Genomic DNA, 13837 nt, shown 5'->3' on the forward strand with positions numbered 1-13837 from the left:
TTTATTTTCCTTTTCTTCTTCCTCTTTAGTTTTAACAAATGGAAAACATAGAAAAACTATATTAAAAGAGATGGAGAAGGGAGGAAAATAGAAGAAGTAGAAAAGAATGAGAAATAAAGACAAAAGGAAAGTTAATAGAACATAAAAGAAAAAAAATTAAATTGCTCAAAACGAAAAAAAATATGGGGACTAATTGTATAATTTAACCTAAAATTTTTGTTTGAAATAATAATTTAATGTGCCACGTCAGCTTACCGTTACACCGTTAACAACAATTAACGGTTCAGTGACTAAAATGTTACAACATGTTAACATAAGTGACTAAAATGTAACCTAAGATAAACAAAAGTAACTATTTTGATAATTTACCCTTAATTTTATGGTATACTATAATATATACAATTAGTAATATATAATTAAGGTATATTATGATAGCATAATTGTATATAAAGGTTACATATCAAATTTTATTTGGCATGTCAACTGAAAATAACATTTCCATATGTCAAATTCTACCGAATTGGCAAAAAATCTTCTCAAGGATCTCTTCTACTAATAAAGAATGTAAGAAAAGAGAAACAAACGAAAAAGAGTGGTTTATTTGAAATTAAAATTGGTCGGTAAAAAAGATTCTTTTTTGTAGGAGTAAGTCTAGTTGATGTAACAGAGGATTTTAACCTATATACAATTAGTTACATGTTTAAGGTTTAGATTACATTTTGTTAATAGAAATATGCACATTGTAATACCATAATGTTATAATAATTATTTTACATTCATAATTTAATTACATAACAATTAATATATTATATGTCATTAAACATGTATGTATACTATTTTATATGATATAATATATCATAATATTTATTTTAATTATATAAATATTATTTTTTTCTTTTAAAAATTAATGAATTTAATTGAACAAATAATAAAAGGGATAATTGTAAATCTAAAATTTTAAAGACTCCATCTTTTTGTTCGGTTAGGTTTACAAATACAAAAGAATAAGATTTAAGAAAAGCTATATGAAATTTAATAGAATAAGATGTTGAATGGGATATATTTTTGATAAATTATTTTTAAACATATTTAAATTTATTATAATTATTTAAATACTATATTAAATTTTATTATTTAATTTTAAAAATAATTTTATTGATATTTATAGTTCTTTATTATTTTATGTAAACTTTAATCAAAGTTGAGGATTAGCTTTGATAATTAAAGCACAGTTTTAATCGTCAAAGATCATGTATTTAAATCCCACATTAAATAAAATTTTATATATTTTGTGTCAAAATTTTAGTAAATTTATAGATTCTAGAATTTACAAATATCCTATAGGCTCCTAATTTCAAGCACAATTTTAATATATTTTAGTGGAGTCAATTTGTCTTACTTTTATTATCTTTGTTGTTTTTGAAGAAACGTGAAGAAAATGAACTTCTCTTCTATCCAATTAGGCATCAAATAATTATTCGTTTTATTATATTCTTACCAATAAAAATTAAGATCATTTTTCAACTATAAAGTTTTTAATGGCAAAAATCAAACATATGAATAATTGAGGGACTAAATAACGAAATTATCCAATTTTGTTTCAACATCATATGCGGCAACTTGGACTTTCGCCTTCATTACAAATTATTTCAACGTGTCGCAAATCCAATGAACAAAGAGTAAAACCATCAGCTGCGTCCGTCATCCCCTCGTTGCGCTGATCTATATTTATATTATATATGTAACCGCAGCGATTGCCTCACAGCTCACTCAAACTCACTGATTTCTCATAAAAACTCTTTTTCACTTTTTTCTTTCCAATCAATAATAGTTCACTTCAACAGCAGTAACAGAGTAGATACGAAGTCTAACAATGGCGAATCCTAAGCTCGGTCGAAGTCCTAGCATGAGGGACCGCGTGGAGGACACGCTTTCTGCTCATCGTAACGAGCTCGTTGCTCTTCTCTCCAGGTGCGCTCTTCCGCGATTTTACAGTTCCTATCACCTTGTTCTCTTTTTCTTTTCCGGATTTTAAATTTTGCAGTCTCTATTTGGCTTATGGGAAAACGATGAAAAGTAAAAGGAAAGGAAAGGAAGATATGTTACTGAAGTTTAGGGTTGTGGAATTTTGAAGGTACGTGGCGCAGGGAAAAGGAATACTGCAACCGCATACTTTGATCGATGAACTGGAAAATGTTGTAGGCGACGACAAAGCTAGAGAGAAGCTAAGTGATGGTCCCTTTAGCGAAGTCCTTAAATCTGCACAGGTCATTTCCCCCCCTTAATTATCGTATTAATTTTTAAGATATTGTTAGCTTTTATATGTTAAAAAGGATAAACGACTTTTTTAGATATTTATTTAATTTTCGTCCGTGATTCATGATGCAGTAAATAAAGTATCTAATACTTTTTAAATGCTTAATTGTTTTTTCAGCTAAATTATTTTTGTACTATTTAGTTTCAGTTGAACTTTTAGGTTTTTTTTTTTTTTTTTTTAAGATTCTGTTTTCCTAAATTTACTCTAATTCAATTTACAAATGAATTTCTGGATGTGTTTTATGTTCTTTCCTTACCTCGATGCTGCGTCTTTAAAGGAGTGTATGTAAACTGAAGTTTTAGTAGTAATGCTATTTAATTTTCACGCCTAACTTTCAGCCTTTGTACTAGGTAAGCTTTTAACGTCTGTCAAATGGAATATGTACGGTCTCGATTATGTTATTGTATTTAATATACTAAATTGTTGGGGTTTTTTTTTTTAATAACTACAGGAGGCCATAATTCTGCCTCCATACGTGGCTATAGCAGTTCGCCCAAGACCTGGTGTTTGGGAATACGTACGAGTCAATGTTCATGAACTCAGCGTGGAGCAACTGGATGTGTCCGAATATCTTCGCTTCAAAGAAGCACTTGCAGATGTGGGGTAAGCTTATTTTCTGTTCTTTTTAAGTTGCGTTTATTGTTTCTTTGAAGTCAATAGATTCATAGTACTTGATTATGAATGTCCTACCTCATAACTCATTGTGATTTTTCTTTTTACACATTGCGTAGGGAGGACAACCATTTTGTGCTTGAGCTTGATTTTGAGCCATTCAATGCATCCTTTCCTCGGCCCAACCGCTCTTCATCCATTGGCAATGGCGTCCAATTCCTCAACCGTCACCTTTCTTCAAACATGTTCCGTAACAAAGATTCTTTGGAGCCTTTACTTAATTTCCTGAGAGCCCACAAATATAAAGGGCATGTAAGTATTCATCAGAGGGGTTTCCTTTAAACCCCTTACCATAGTTGCAACTTCACTAGCTATGTGTTATGTTCCTTTAGATTTTAGGAAAAGAAAATTTTGCCTTGTTTTATGTGTGGTGACGTATTAACAGCTTTGGAAAGGAATATGTCGGAGTATCTATTTTGTGATGAAATTCTCATAACAAGATAAACTAATGAAGGTTTTTCTGTAGGCATTGATGTTGAATGATCGGATACAAAGTATACCCCGACTTCAAGCTGCTTTGGCTAAGGCAGAAGATCATCTTGCTAAGCTTTCACCTGATGCACCATATTCTGAGTTTGAATACGAGTGAGTTTCTATTTGTGTTCTATTTGTATATACATTTAATACATACATATAGATTTGTTTCAAGGAGTCTATCAGCATATTGGTAGTGGCAGAGCAATAAAGTTGTTGACATCTCTGTCTGTTTTTCCTTGTTTTATGAATGCAGATTACAAGGAATGGGTTTTGAGAGAGGATGGGGAGATACTGCAGCTCATGTTCTGGAGACGATGCATCTTCTCTTGGACATCCTTCAGGCTCCTGATCCCTCTATATTAGAGACATTCCTTGGGAGAGTGCCTATGGTGTTTAATGTTGTCATTCTGTCTCCACATGGATACTTCGGGCAAGCAAATGTATTAGGTTTGCCTGACACTGGTGGTCAGGTTTGTAGTGAATCTGATGTTTAACGTGTAGGATAATGTATATGTAAATATCTTCATTTAAGATCTCCATTTTTCTTATTTAATGTGTAGGTTGTTTATATACTGGACCAAGTGCGAGCCTTAGAGAATGAAATGCTTCTAAGGATAAAGAGGCAAGGACTTGATATTACTCCCAGAATTCTTATTGTAAGTATACTAACTAGATGCCATATTGCTTTATTTTGTTTTCAACACTTATATTTTGCCTATGTAAATTTGACACATTTTTTCTTGTTGTTTAAGGTGACCAGGTTAATACCTGATGCGAAGGGAACTAGTTGCAATCAGCGGCTGGAAAGAGTCAGTGGGACAGAGCATACTCATATTCTGCGAGTTCCTTTTAGGTCAGAACATGGAGTTCTTCGTAAATGGATATCAAGGTTTGATGTATGGCCTTATCTGGAGACTTATGCGGAGGTAAATCATTTTCCCTTTCAAAGTTTCAAAGGCTATTGATTTTCCTTTTTTTTTTTGAAGAAAAAAACATTAGATTTTTCAACAATCACAACAAATTTAGGAGGACGTTTTCTATGTACTTCTCTATAGGGTCTATCTTTCTTTCTTTCTTAATCTTCTTTCATAACTTGCTTTCCTATTTGTATATCTAATCAGGACGTCGCAAGTGAAATTGCAGCAGAGTTACAGGGTATTCCAGATTTTATTATAGGAAACTACAGTGACGGAAACCTGGTTGCATCTTTGTTGGCTTACAAAATGGGCGTCACACAGGTTTGTCCCTCCACTGTCCCAATTCCCTTTTCCCTCCACTCTTTGCCTTTTACTTTTGCTGAAAGCTTTGTTACTAAATCTTCAATGTGTAAATTACACTTTCTGCAGTGTACCATTGCCCATGCTTTGGAGAAAACAAAATATCCAGATTCAGATATATATTGGAAAAAGTTTGACGAGAAATATCACTTCTCTTGTCAGTTTACTGCCGACTTAATAGCCATGAATAATGCTGATTTTATTATCACCAGCACATACCAAGAGATTGCAGGAACGTAAGTTCTCTCCTTTTACTCTAGAATATACTATTTATTTACTGGACTGGTATTATTACCGTTCATTTTGGTATGGATATGCCATTATCATTATTTTATCTTAATATGTTTTAAGAACATTGTTTATCTTAATAAACTTCAAGTCATCTGCTTTCCTATAGTAAGGAGATGGATCCCTTGGGTAAAATATGAGCGAAGTGTTGGTTTTCAATTTATATCAATTGCTTATCACACTTTTATTTCTTTTTTGGGCTTCAGGAAGAATACTGTTGGTCAGTATGAGAGCCATACTGCTTTTACTCTTCCAGGGCTGTATCGAGTGGTTCATGGCATTGATGTTTTTGATCCGAAGTTCAATATTGTATCTCCCGGGGCAGATATGTGCATTTATTTTCCATACTCTGAAAAGGAAAAGAGACTTACGGCACTGCATGGCTCAATAGAAGAATTGTTGTTTGATCCTAAGCAGAATGATGAACACATGTGAGTTTCTTCATTCATTATTTGTTGTACCTTATACATTAATGTCTAGAAGAGCATAATCTTTGAATTAATAACATTTTGATCTGCTTGTTATACCATAATGTTTTATTTGCTGAAGCACTTATAAATATTCTTTTGTCCTTTTTTTTTTCCTTTCTCTTTTTGCTATTTATTAAATATAATCAAGAATGTTGGTTGCCAAGAAAAGGAAGTTACATTTTGATATCTACTTTCAAGAACCTTAGTAGTTGACATCAAATTGAAACTAGACATTTTGCCTTGTTGCAAAATTTTGCAGCACAAGTCTATGATGAAATTTTCTTGTTTTGCCAAGTTTGTGATGCAAATTTCATCTTCAATGTGCAGTGGTACTTTGAGTGATCGGTCAAAGCCCTTAATCTTTTCCATGGCAAGGCTGGATCGAGTTAAAAACATGACTGGATTGGTAGAGTTGTATGCTAAGAATAACAAGCTGAGGGAATTAGCAAACCTCGTTGTTGTTGCTGGTTACATTGATGTAAAGAAGTCCAAAGACAGAGAAGAGATAGCAGAAATTGAAAAGATGCATGACCTTATGAAAGAGTATAAATTAGATGGTCAATTTCGTTGGATAGCAGCCCAAACAAATCGAGCACGCAATGGTGAGCTCTATCGCTACATAGCTGACTCAAAGGGTATATTTGTTCAGGTATGTGCTCCGTAGCAATATGATTCTATTGTGTTACAACCCCCTGAGATTTCTAATAAATTAACCCCTTCTCGTTTTTCAGCCTGCATTCTACGAAGCCTTTGGACTTACAGTGGTGGAAGCCATGACATGTGGCCTTCCAACGTTTGCCACATTGCATGGTGGTCCTGCAGAGATTATTGAACATGGTATATCAGGGTTCCATATTGATCCATACCACCCTGACCAGACCGCTGAACTCCTGGCAACTTTCTTTGAACGTTGCAAGGAGGATCCAAGCCACTGGACTAAAATATCTGATGGAGGGCTTAAGAGGATTTATGAAAGGTGCGTGTTTCTTCTAATTTTTACATTTAGAGTTTAGACTTCCATTCTCTCTACCATCGAAGCAGAGCTTAAGCAAAGGTTTTTGTACTTCAGGTATACATGGAAAATTTATTCTGAAAGGCTGATGACATTGGCTGGAGTATATGGTTTCTGGAAGTACGTCTCAAAACTCGAGAGGCGTGAGACCCGAAGATATCTTGAAATGTTCTACATCCTCAAGTTCCGTGAATTGGTAAGTGGACTTTGTTCCCTCTTAATGGCCTGATGTTGGCAGCTGTACCTCTGAATCTCGTTGCGGATTATAATAGAACTTAAGCATGCTTGTGTTCTTTTTTCAGGTAAAATCTGTTCCCTTGGCCAGTGATGATTAAAAGCTTAATCCCTGGTTGCGCTCGTAGGGTACTGGTAGTATACATTTAAGGGTCTGGTTGATTGCGAGGATGAACAATATAATATATAAATAAAGCAGACTAGGTCTCCTTGCTATGGAGCATTTTAATTCGGCTTTGTGTTAGAAGTAAAAATCAAATATGTGATGGGTTTTGTAAATAAATGCAGTGTTCTGGCTTTGGACTGCCTCTTGAAATCTGGTTGAAGATTTGTAGGTAAAGCTAACAGTGTGCCTGTATGAGAGGTGGTAAGAATTGCAATCGTAAATTCGGTCTCGCTTGCTGCTATTTTTGAGAAATGGTATAATTATTATGATTTTATTACCTAAAGACAGCAGAAATCTGCTACATAAATGAATTAGTAATGACTGATAATTATTTTTAATACCATGTGTACTCTTAAGCTAAACATAACCCATTATTAACAGTTATCATGTCTTCTAACCTTTGTACTCATCAGTCTCAAACTAATCACTTTTTATTTCTGTTTAGAGCCTCTGCTTCCATCAATGCCTTATCTTTTAATCTCCTCAATGTCCAGCCTGCCTTTGCAATTGAAAAAGCTTCTTCCCAAATTACTTCAGAGAACTTGCAACCCAAGTTTCCTACTCCTCAAGGCACAATTTGCCTTTTCCATCACTCTCTAGATGTAGGAAGTCAATCCTGTATAGCTAGCCACTTTGGTATACAAAATGGGAACCAAAGCAACCTACTCCATGGGACCTTTTCACTTCTTTCCCTTATACCGGATTTTACTGACCATTTCATGAAATGGTATAATTACTATCAATTGAATTCACACTCTGCTTTTTCTCTTTTGTTAAGGGACGTAAATACGTAACACCTAACAAGGATTTGCTCCCTTGTGAATGAAAAGACAAAGTTCGTCTCGCTTTTTAAGGGATTTATTTCAGATTTAGTCAAAGTCTAATATAACTACGGTATGTTTGAGGGTTTCAAATTCGGAAAAATAAAAGAAAAATTTATATAAATACTTCTGTTAGTTTGTTGAAAAATTCTTCCAATTTTTTTTTAAATATCATCCTAGTCTTTTATTTAATTTTCATCTCTTTTAAGTTAAAATATTTTTTAAAATTGAAGGGTAAATAAATCATTATATTTAAAATCAATCATAGAATTGTAAAGGTTAAATGTTTAAATTGAGATGTAATTTTAAGGAATTATGCACGTAAGGGTCAAACTTTTCAAAATGTTTAACTTTTACTAAAATGCTTAAATGAAAGTCAAACTTTTCAAAGTGCTCAAATAAAAGCAAAATTTTTTAAAGTACTCAAATAAGAGCTTTTCAAATGTCATATATCAGATATCAAATTATGATTTTCTTATATTATTTTACTTTTAGGAAATATTTTATTCCATTGCCAAATATTTTATTTTAAATACGTTAGAATTCACTTAAAATTTACTTAAATTAATCTGCTTATTAAAAATATTGTTATAAAAATTATGTCTGAGATTTTGAAAGATTTAACTTGGCCTAATTTCACCATTTAGTCGATTGTAAATGTTTCTAAAAGTATTTTCATATTGGATAAAAGAGATATTAAGAAACTGGGATGGGGTTATGCATTAGCCTCAAAAGCTGTAATCTACGAGTCTAGTTTTGTGCAAAAACATTTGCAGCAATTACAAACCATACGTTATTGTCATGTCAACCACTACGATTATATCCCTTCACACAACATACAAATATTAGTTATTACATTTTTGGTACATTATAAAGATATTCATTCAATTATCCAAAATTTTTATTCTAGGCAGTCAAAATAAAAAAAAATTACAATTTAAGCACTCACCTTACATAGTTCGGTCATTTTGGTCACTCCTATTAAAATCACAAATGGTAAGTTGAGGTGGCAGTTAAAAAATTGACATAATAATAAATTTAGCCCTCAAAATTTTCATATTATATCAATTTAGTCATAATCTAAAAAATTAACCCTCAAAATTTACAAATGATCTTTTATATATATTTGAATTTTTTAGAATTAGGATCAAATTGAGACCATTTGTAAATTTTGAGTGTTAATTTTTAAAAATTATGACTAAATTGATATAATATATAAAAGTTGTAGGCTAAATTTGTTATTATATTGATTTTTAACGCTACGTCATCTTGGCATTTGTATTTTAATGGGAGTGATCAAAATAAGTGAACTACGAACGTGAGTATTAAATTTATAATTTTTTATTTTGAGTACCTAAATGAAAATATTTTATAATTAGGTGACTACATGTGTTATCCTTAAATTTTATATTAATATAGAATAAATTAATATTCAAAAAGAAAATAAGAGGGTTGGCAAGTGGTGGTGTTTAATGACAGATATCTGGTAAGGGGGCATAAATGTTTGAAATCCATTAAAAGGGAAGATTTTTTTTTTTTTTTGGAATAAAATCAGATTGGGGATATTTTATTGAAACCATAAAACTAATAAATGTGATGTCAACAATAAATGGGGAAAAGCACTAGTCTAATCATCAGACTAAAAAGAAACAAAGCGACGGCTAAAAGTAGAAGCAAAAAGACCTAAACTAATTAAAACAATAAATAAACTTAAAATCCTCATCCATTTTGAATGACCTGTCTCCAACTTTGCCTTTTACACGGATAACTTTTCATTTTCATTGGAGATGAGGCCTGACAGTTTTGATTAGGGTCGCTCTCAAATACCCCATTCCCTGTTTTCCTCTTCTTCGTTTCAATTAGGTTCCCGTGGGTGATCCAGTTCCCACTGTCTATTGGTGTAGCAAGGGACCTCTCCAAGCAGGTAAATCGTCTCCATTTCCTTCAAACTTGTTGTAGCAATGGTGTTGGCTAAGTGATTAGCCGATCTTGGAACATAATGAAATGTAATGGTCTAGAACTTACTTTTTTCTCTTCGAATATTTCGAATATGCGCACTAACTTGTGATTTGTCCACCGATTGTGTCATGTATTTGTTGATGATGGACTTGGAGTCGTTCTCAATAACAACCTTTGTGTATCCTATCTTTAATCTTGTGAGAGCAGCTTCGTAGCAGGCAATCGCTTCTGCGTCAAAGGCCGTGCCTACCGTTATATGAAGGTAACATTTAGAAATTTCAACCTCCTCATTTTTGTAACACCCCTTACCCGTATTCAACTCCGAGACAGGGTTCGAGGCGTTACCAGACTTAAACATTCACAACATGCAAAATCAGGCCACAAAATTTTTGCCCAAAATTAAAACATCTTAAACACATGCATATCGTCCCTTAAATAGGCCTTCGAAGCCTGTAACATATATTGGGGTGGTTCGGACTGAACTGAGAACTTTCGACAAACTTTTGACAACTTAACCAATTTTCTTGCTTTGGAGAGTCACATGCCCGTGTGGGTTGGGCCGTGTGGTCACACACGCCCGTGTGGCTTGGAACACGCCCATATCCTCGGCCAGTGTAACTCTCTATTTATAATGTCAGCCAAACAAATTGATCCACACGGTCAAGCCATACGCCCGTGTGCTAGACCATGTCCTCCACATGGCTGAGAAACATGGCCGTTCTCTGCCCGTATGGCCAACACTTAGGCTATTTTCGAAGCCTTATGTTGTCCTTAATTCTTTCCCATACTTTACACATCATGGACCCAACTTATAGCATCAATTTAATGGTTAATCGACCTTGAGAAAGATTCAAATAAATAAATTGCACATGTGTTTATTACCCAGCATTTAATCTCTACACATTCTACAATTGTCCATGTTTAATCATTTTCAACTAACTACCAGGCCATATATTCATTCCATGGCCGTGATCACCTCGAATGGTTCTAGGACATTCATCATATACATGTGTTATACTAATTATTCATAGCAACCAATTATAATCACACGACATGCATTAACCCATAGCACGAATAATTAGACTTACAAGCCATAACCATAATAAGCCACATCTCATGGCTATATACAATAGATCAATATAAGCCGGTACATTTGGCTAATCATAACAACATCTAATGTAAAACCTAATCCTTATACATGCCACTCACTTGAAAGTGTTTAATACACGTATGACAATACTCTAGAGTTGATAACTTGATAGTTTGATGCTGCCTCCGACGATCTCCAACCCCAAGCTAACCTGAGAACACTAAGGAAATGGAGAGGAGGGAGTAAGCCTAAAGCTTAGTAAGTCCATATGAAAATAATAAGCATTATAACAACATGTTTCCTTAGGCAATCAACCATAATGACACTTTTACTCATATTCTGGTTAAGCTGTTTTCTCGAGTCGTAGTTATTAATTTATTTATATCTGGAGTTACAGAACTCCAAATTAAGATTCATTAATTTTTTCTGAAACTAGACTCATTTATCTCCTTACAATAAAATTTCCAAATTTTTTTGTCTAGCCAATAAGTACAGTTTATTATTCAAATTCTCTCCTGTTTCACTGTTTGACAGCTTCTACCTTTCTTCACTAAAAGTTATTTATCGCATAGTACGAGACTCGGATAATGTTTCTGTATCTTTATACTGAAATTATACTCATTAAGGATTTCATTAATACGATTCTAACTCATAATTATTTTTGTACAATTTCTAGTAATTTTCCCAAGTCAAAACAGGGGATTTCGAACTCATTCTGACACTGTCTCACAAGAATTCAAATATCTCATCATATGAGATTCCTTTACTAGCACCATTCTTTTAACTGAAACTAGACCCAATAAGCTTTAATTTCATATTTGATTCAGTCTCTAACTCAATTTCCATTATTTTTGGTGGATTTTCAAAGTTGGACTATTATTGCTGTCCAAAACTGTTTCAGTGCAAATTCATAGTAACTATCATAAGCTTATTGATCATGAACTCATCATTTCATGAAACCCATATCTCATTACACAGTGTAAGTTAACATGATATTACAACACAATCCATAATCATAAGCATAAGGATGGTTCATCTTTCAAACCTTTTTACTTGTTTATCATGTATACACATACATATGCATGAATTTGCTTACTCATCATTTATCACATTTCAATAAGGCATCACTTATGAGTATAATGTATGTACCTGTACATATCCGTAGCATATCAATTAACTTTACCTTTATCACCATGCCCATCTCGGGACTTTCATCGCATTATTCATTATAATACCCGTTGAATTTCTCAGAAATCTCGATGGATAATCCATTTACCGTCAAGTCATACAAGTGATCATTTCAAATACGCACTCCCGCAAACCTTACATCTTACGGCGAGATTACCAATCCAGGCTAAATCCCCAGTAATATAAACTCATAGAGTATTGTCGAGATTACCAGTCCAGGCTAAATACGCTACAACGACATATACCCAAATGAGATCGGATCTGAATTACCAGTCCAGGCTAAATTCAGATCCTAATCAGATTACCCGTCCAGGCTAAATCCTTAATGCACACATATTCTTCGGGAGGCTCGATCACTCAAGGAACACCCGTCCAGGCTAGATCATTTTCTATATTTGAGATCAACGGATTACCCGTCCGGGCTAAATCCTTTTCTGCAATACATGCAGGATCTCAAGTCATGTAAGCCATGGTTTATCCATCGGATTCCCCTTTTTATTCAACCGGGATTTTCTATTTTCATCAAGTATCTCATTATGCATAGCTAACCATACAATGTACATCCAATTCAACACATTCCCATGTTTATTTAGACATTAGTCCATTTAATGACCAAATGACCAAAATGCCCTTTTAGCCTTTCTTTAAAATTTTATTTATCCAAGTCCATTTTTGTCCAAAATTTTAGAACTGAGTCAAATTGCTATTTAAGACCCTCTAATTAAAACTCCAATTCAATTTCATACTGAAAACTTCTAGAACTCATATTTTACAATTTATTCAATTTAGTCCTTAAAGTCTAATTGAGCACCTTAGACATAAAATTTCTTCATGAAATTTTCACACAAGAATGTAAACATATCATAGACCTTATAATAATCATAAAATAATTATTTCTACTTTAGATTTGTGGTCTCAAAACCACTGTTCCAACTAGGCCCTAATTCGGGATGTTACAATTTTCAGTTCTCGCCACTATCCCAGATGCTGATATGTTATTTTTACTATCAAACGAGGCATCAAAATTGATTTTGATTTTTTATTTCTCAGAGGCTTTCCAGTTTTCAACTTCCTGGGTAATTTTAGGTTGTCTCTCATTCAATCCATCAATTTCGCTAATATAATATTTAACATGATTTGTTGCATCTTCCCCTTTATATGACTTTTCTTCATGTAAATTTCTGTTTCTGTCAAGCCATAGTACCCACATTCCACAGACAAAAACGCGATGCTGGGTTTCTCCATATTTACTAAAAATCCATGTAATCCAATCAAACCATCCACAGGGTTCACTTTGATTTATCCATTCAAAATCTAATCTTCTCCATAACTCCATTGCTACAGGACACCCAACGAATGTAGACCATAGATTCTCAGAGCAAGTTTTACATCTAGGGCACTTATCATCTCGGACCACTCTTCACTGAAACAAGTTGCCCATCATGGGAATAGTTTCGTGTTATCTTCCATACAATAATTTTAATTTTATTTGGTATTTGGAGTGTCCAGAGTTGTTTGTAAAATAGTTTGGCTGTATTTTGTGTAGCAGTAGAGTCTGATGTATGATCTTAGGTCTGTAATAGTCTATAAGCACTACAAATTGTGAACTTACTCGAGCGCTCTGCACACCAGATGACCATATCAGTATGCTCGTCTAACGCTAGTGGGATTCATAAGATTCTGTCCGAATTGTTTACCTTAAAGGTATTGCGAATCAGTTCTTCCTTCCACTTCCTATTATTACAAACAATTAATGATATGATAGTAGTAATATCAGTATTAAGAATAGGATAACAAATTCTGTAATTAGCTGCCCCAAGGAGCCACGCATCCTCATTAATTAAGATTTTTCCCTAGTGCCAACTC

General features: G+C 33.5%; 1 protein-coding gene across 1 annotated transcript; it reads left to right on the forward strand.

Annotated features, from left to right (window-relative positions):
- Positions 1-1819: 1819 nt before the first annotated feature.
- On the forward strand, positions 1820-7251 carry LOC108469697 (sucrose synthase 2). Its single transcript, NM_001330032.1, is given in 15 exon segments — positions 1820-1971; positions 2135-2267; positions 2769-2920; positions 3049-3241; positions 3456-3574; positions 3720-3936; positions 4027-4122; positions 4219-4392; positions 4588-4704; positions 4813-4979; positions 5238-5462; positions 5829-6150; positions 6233-6477; positions 6571-6709; positions 6816-7251. Coding segments are annotated over 15 exon segments (2430 nt in total). The 5' UTR covers positions 1820-1873; the 3' UTR covers positions 6849-7251.
- The last annotated feature ends 6586 nt before the right edge of the window (positions 7252-13837 follow it).

This window comes from Gossypium arboreum, chromosome 8 (assembly GCF_025698485.1).
Source record: "Gossypium arboreum isolate Shixiya-1 chromosome 8, ASM2569848v2, whole genome shotgun sequence".
NCBI lineage: Eukaryota > Viridiplantae > Streptophyta > Magnoliopsida > Malvales > Malvaceae > Gossypium > Gossypium arboreum.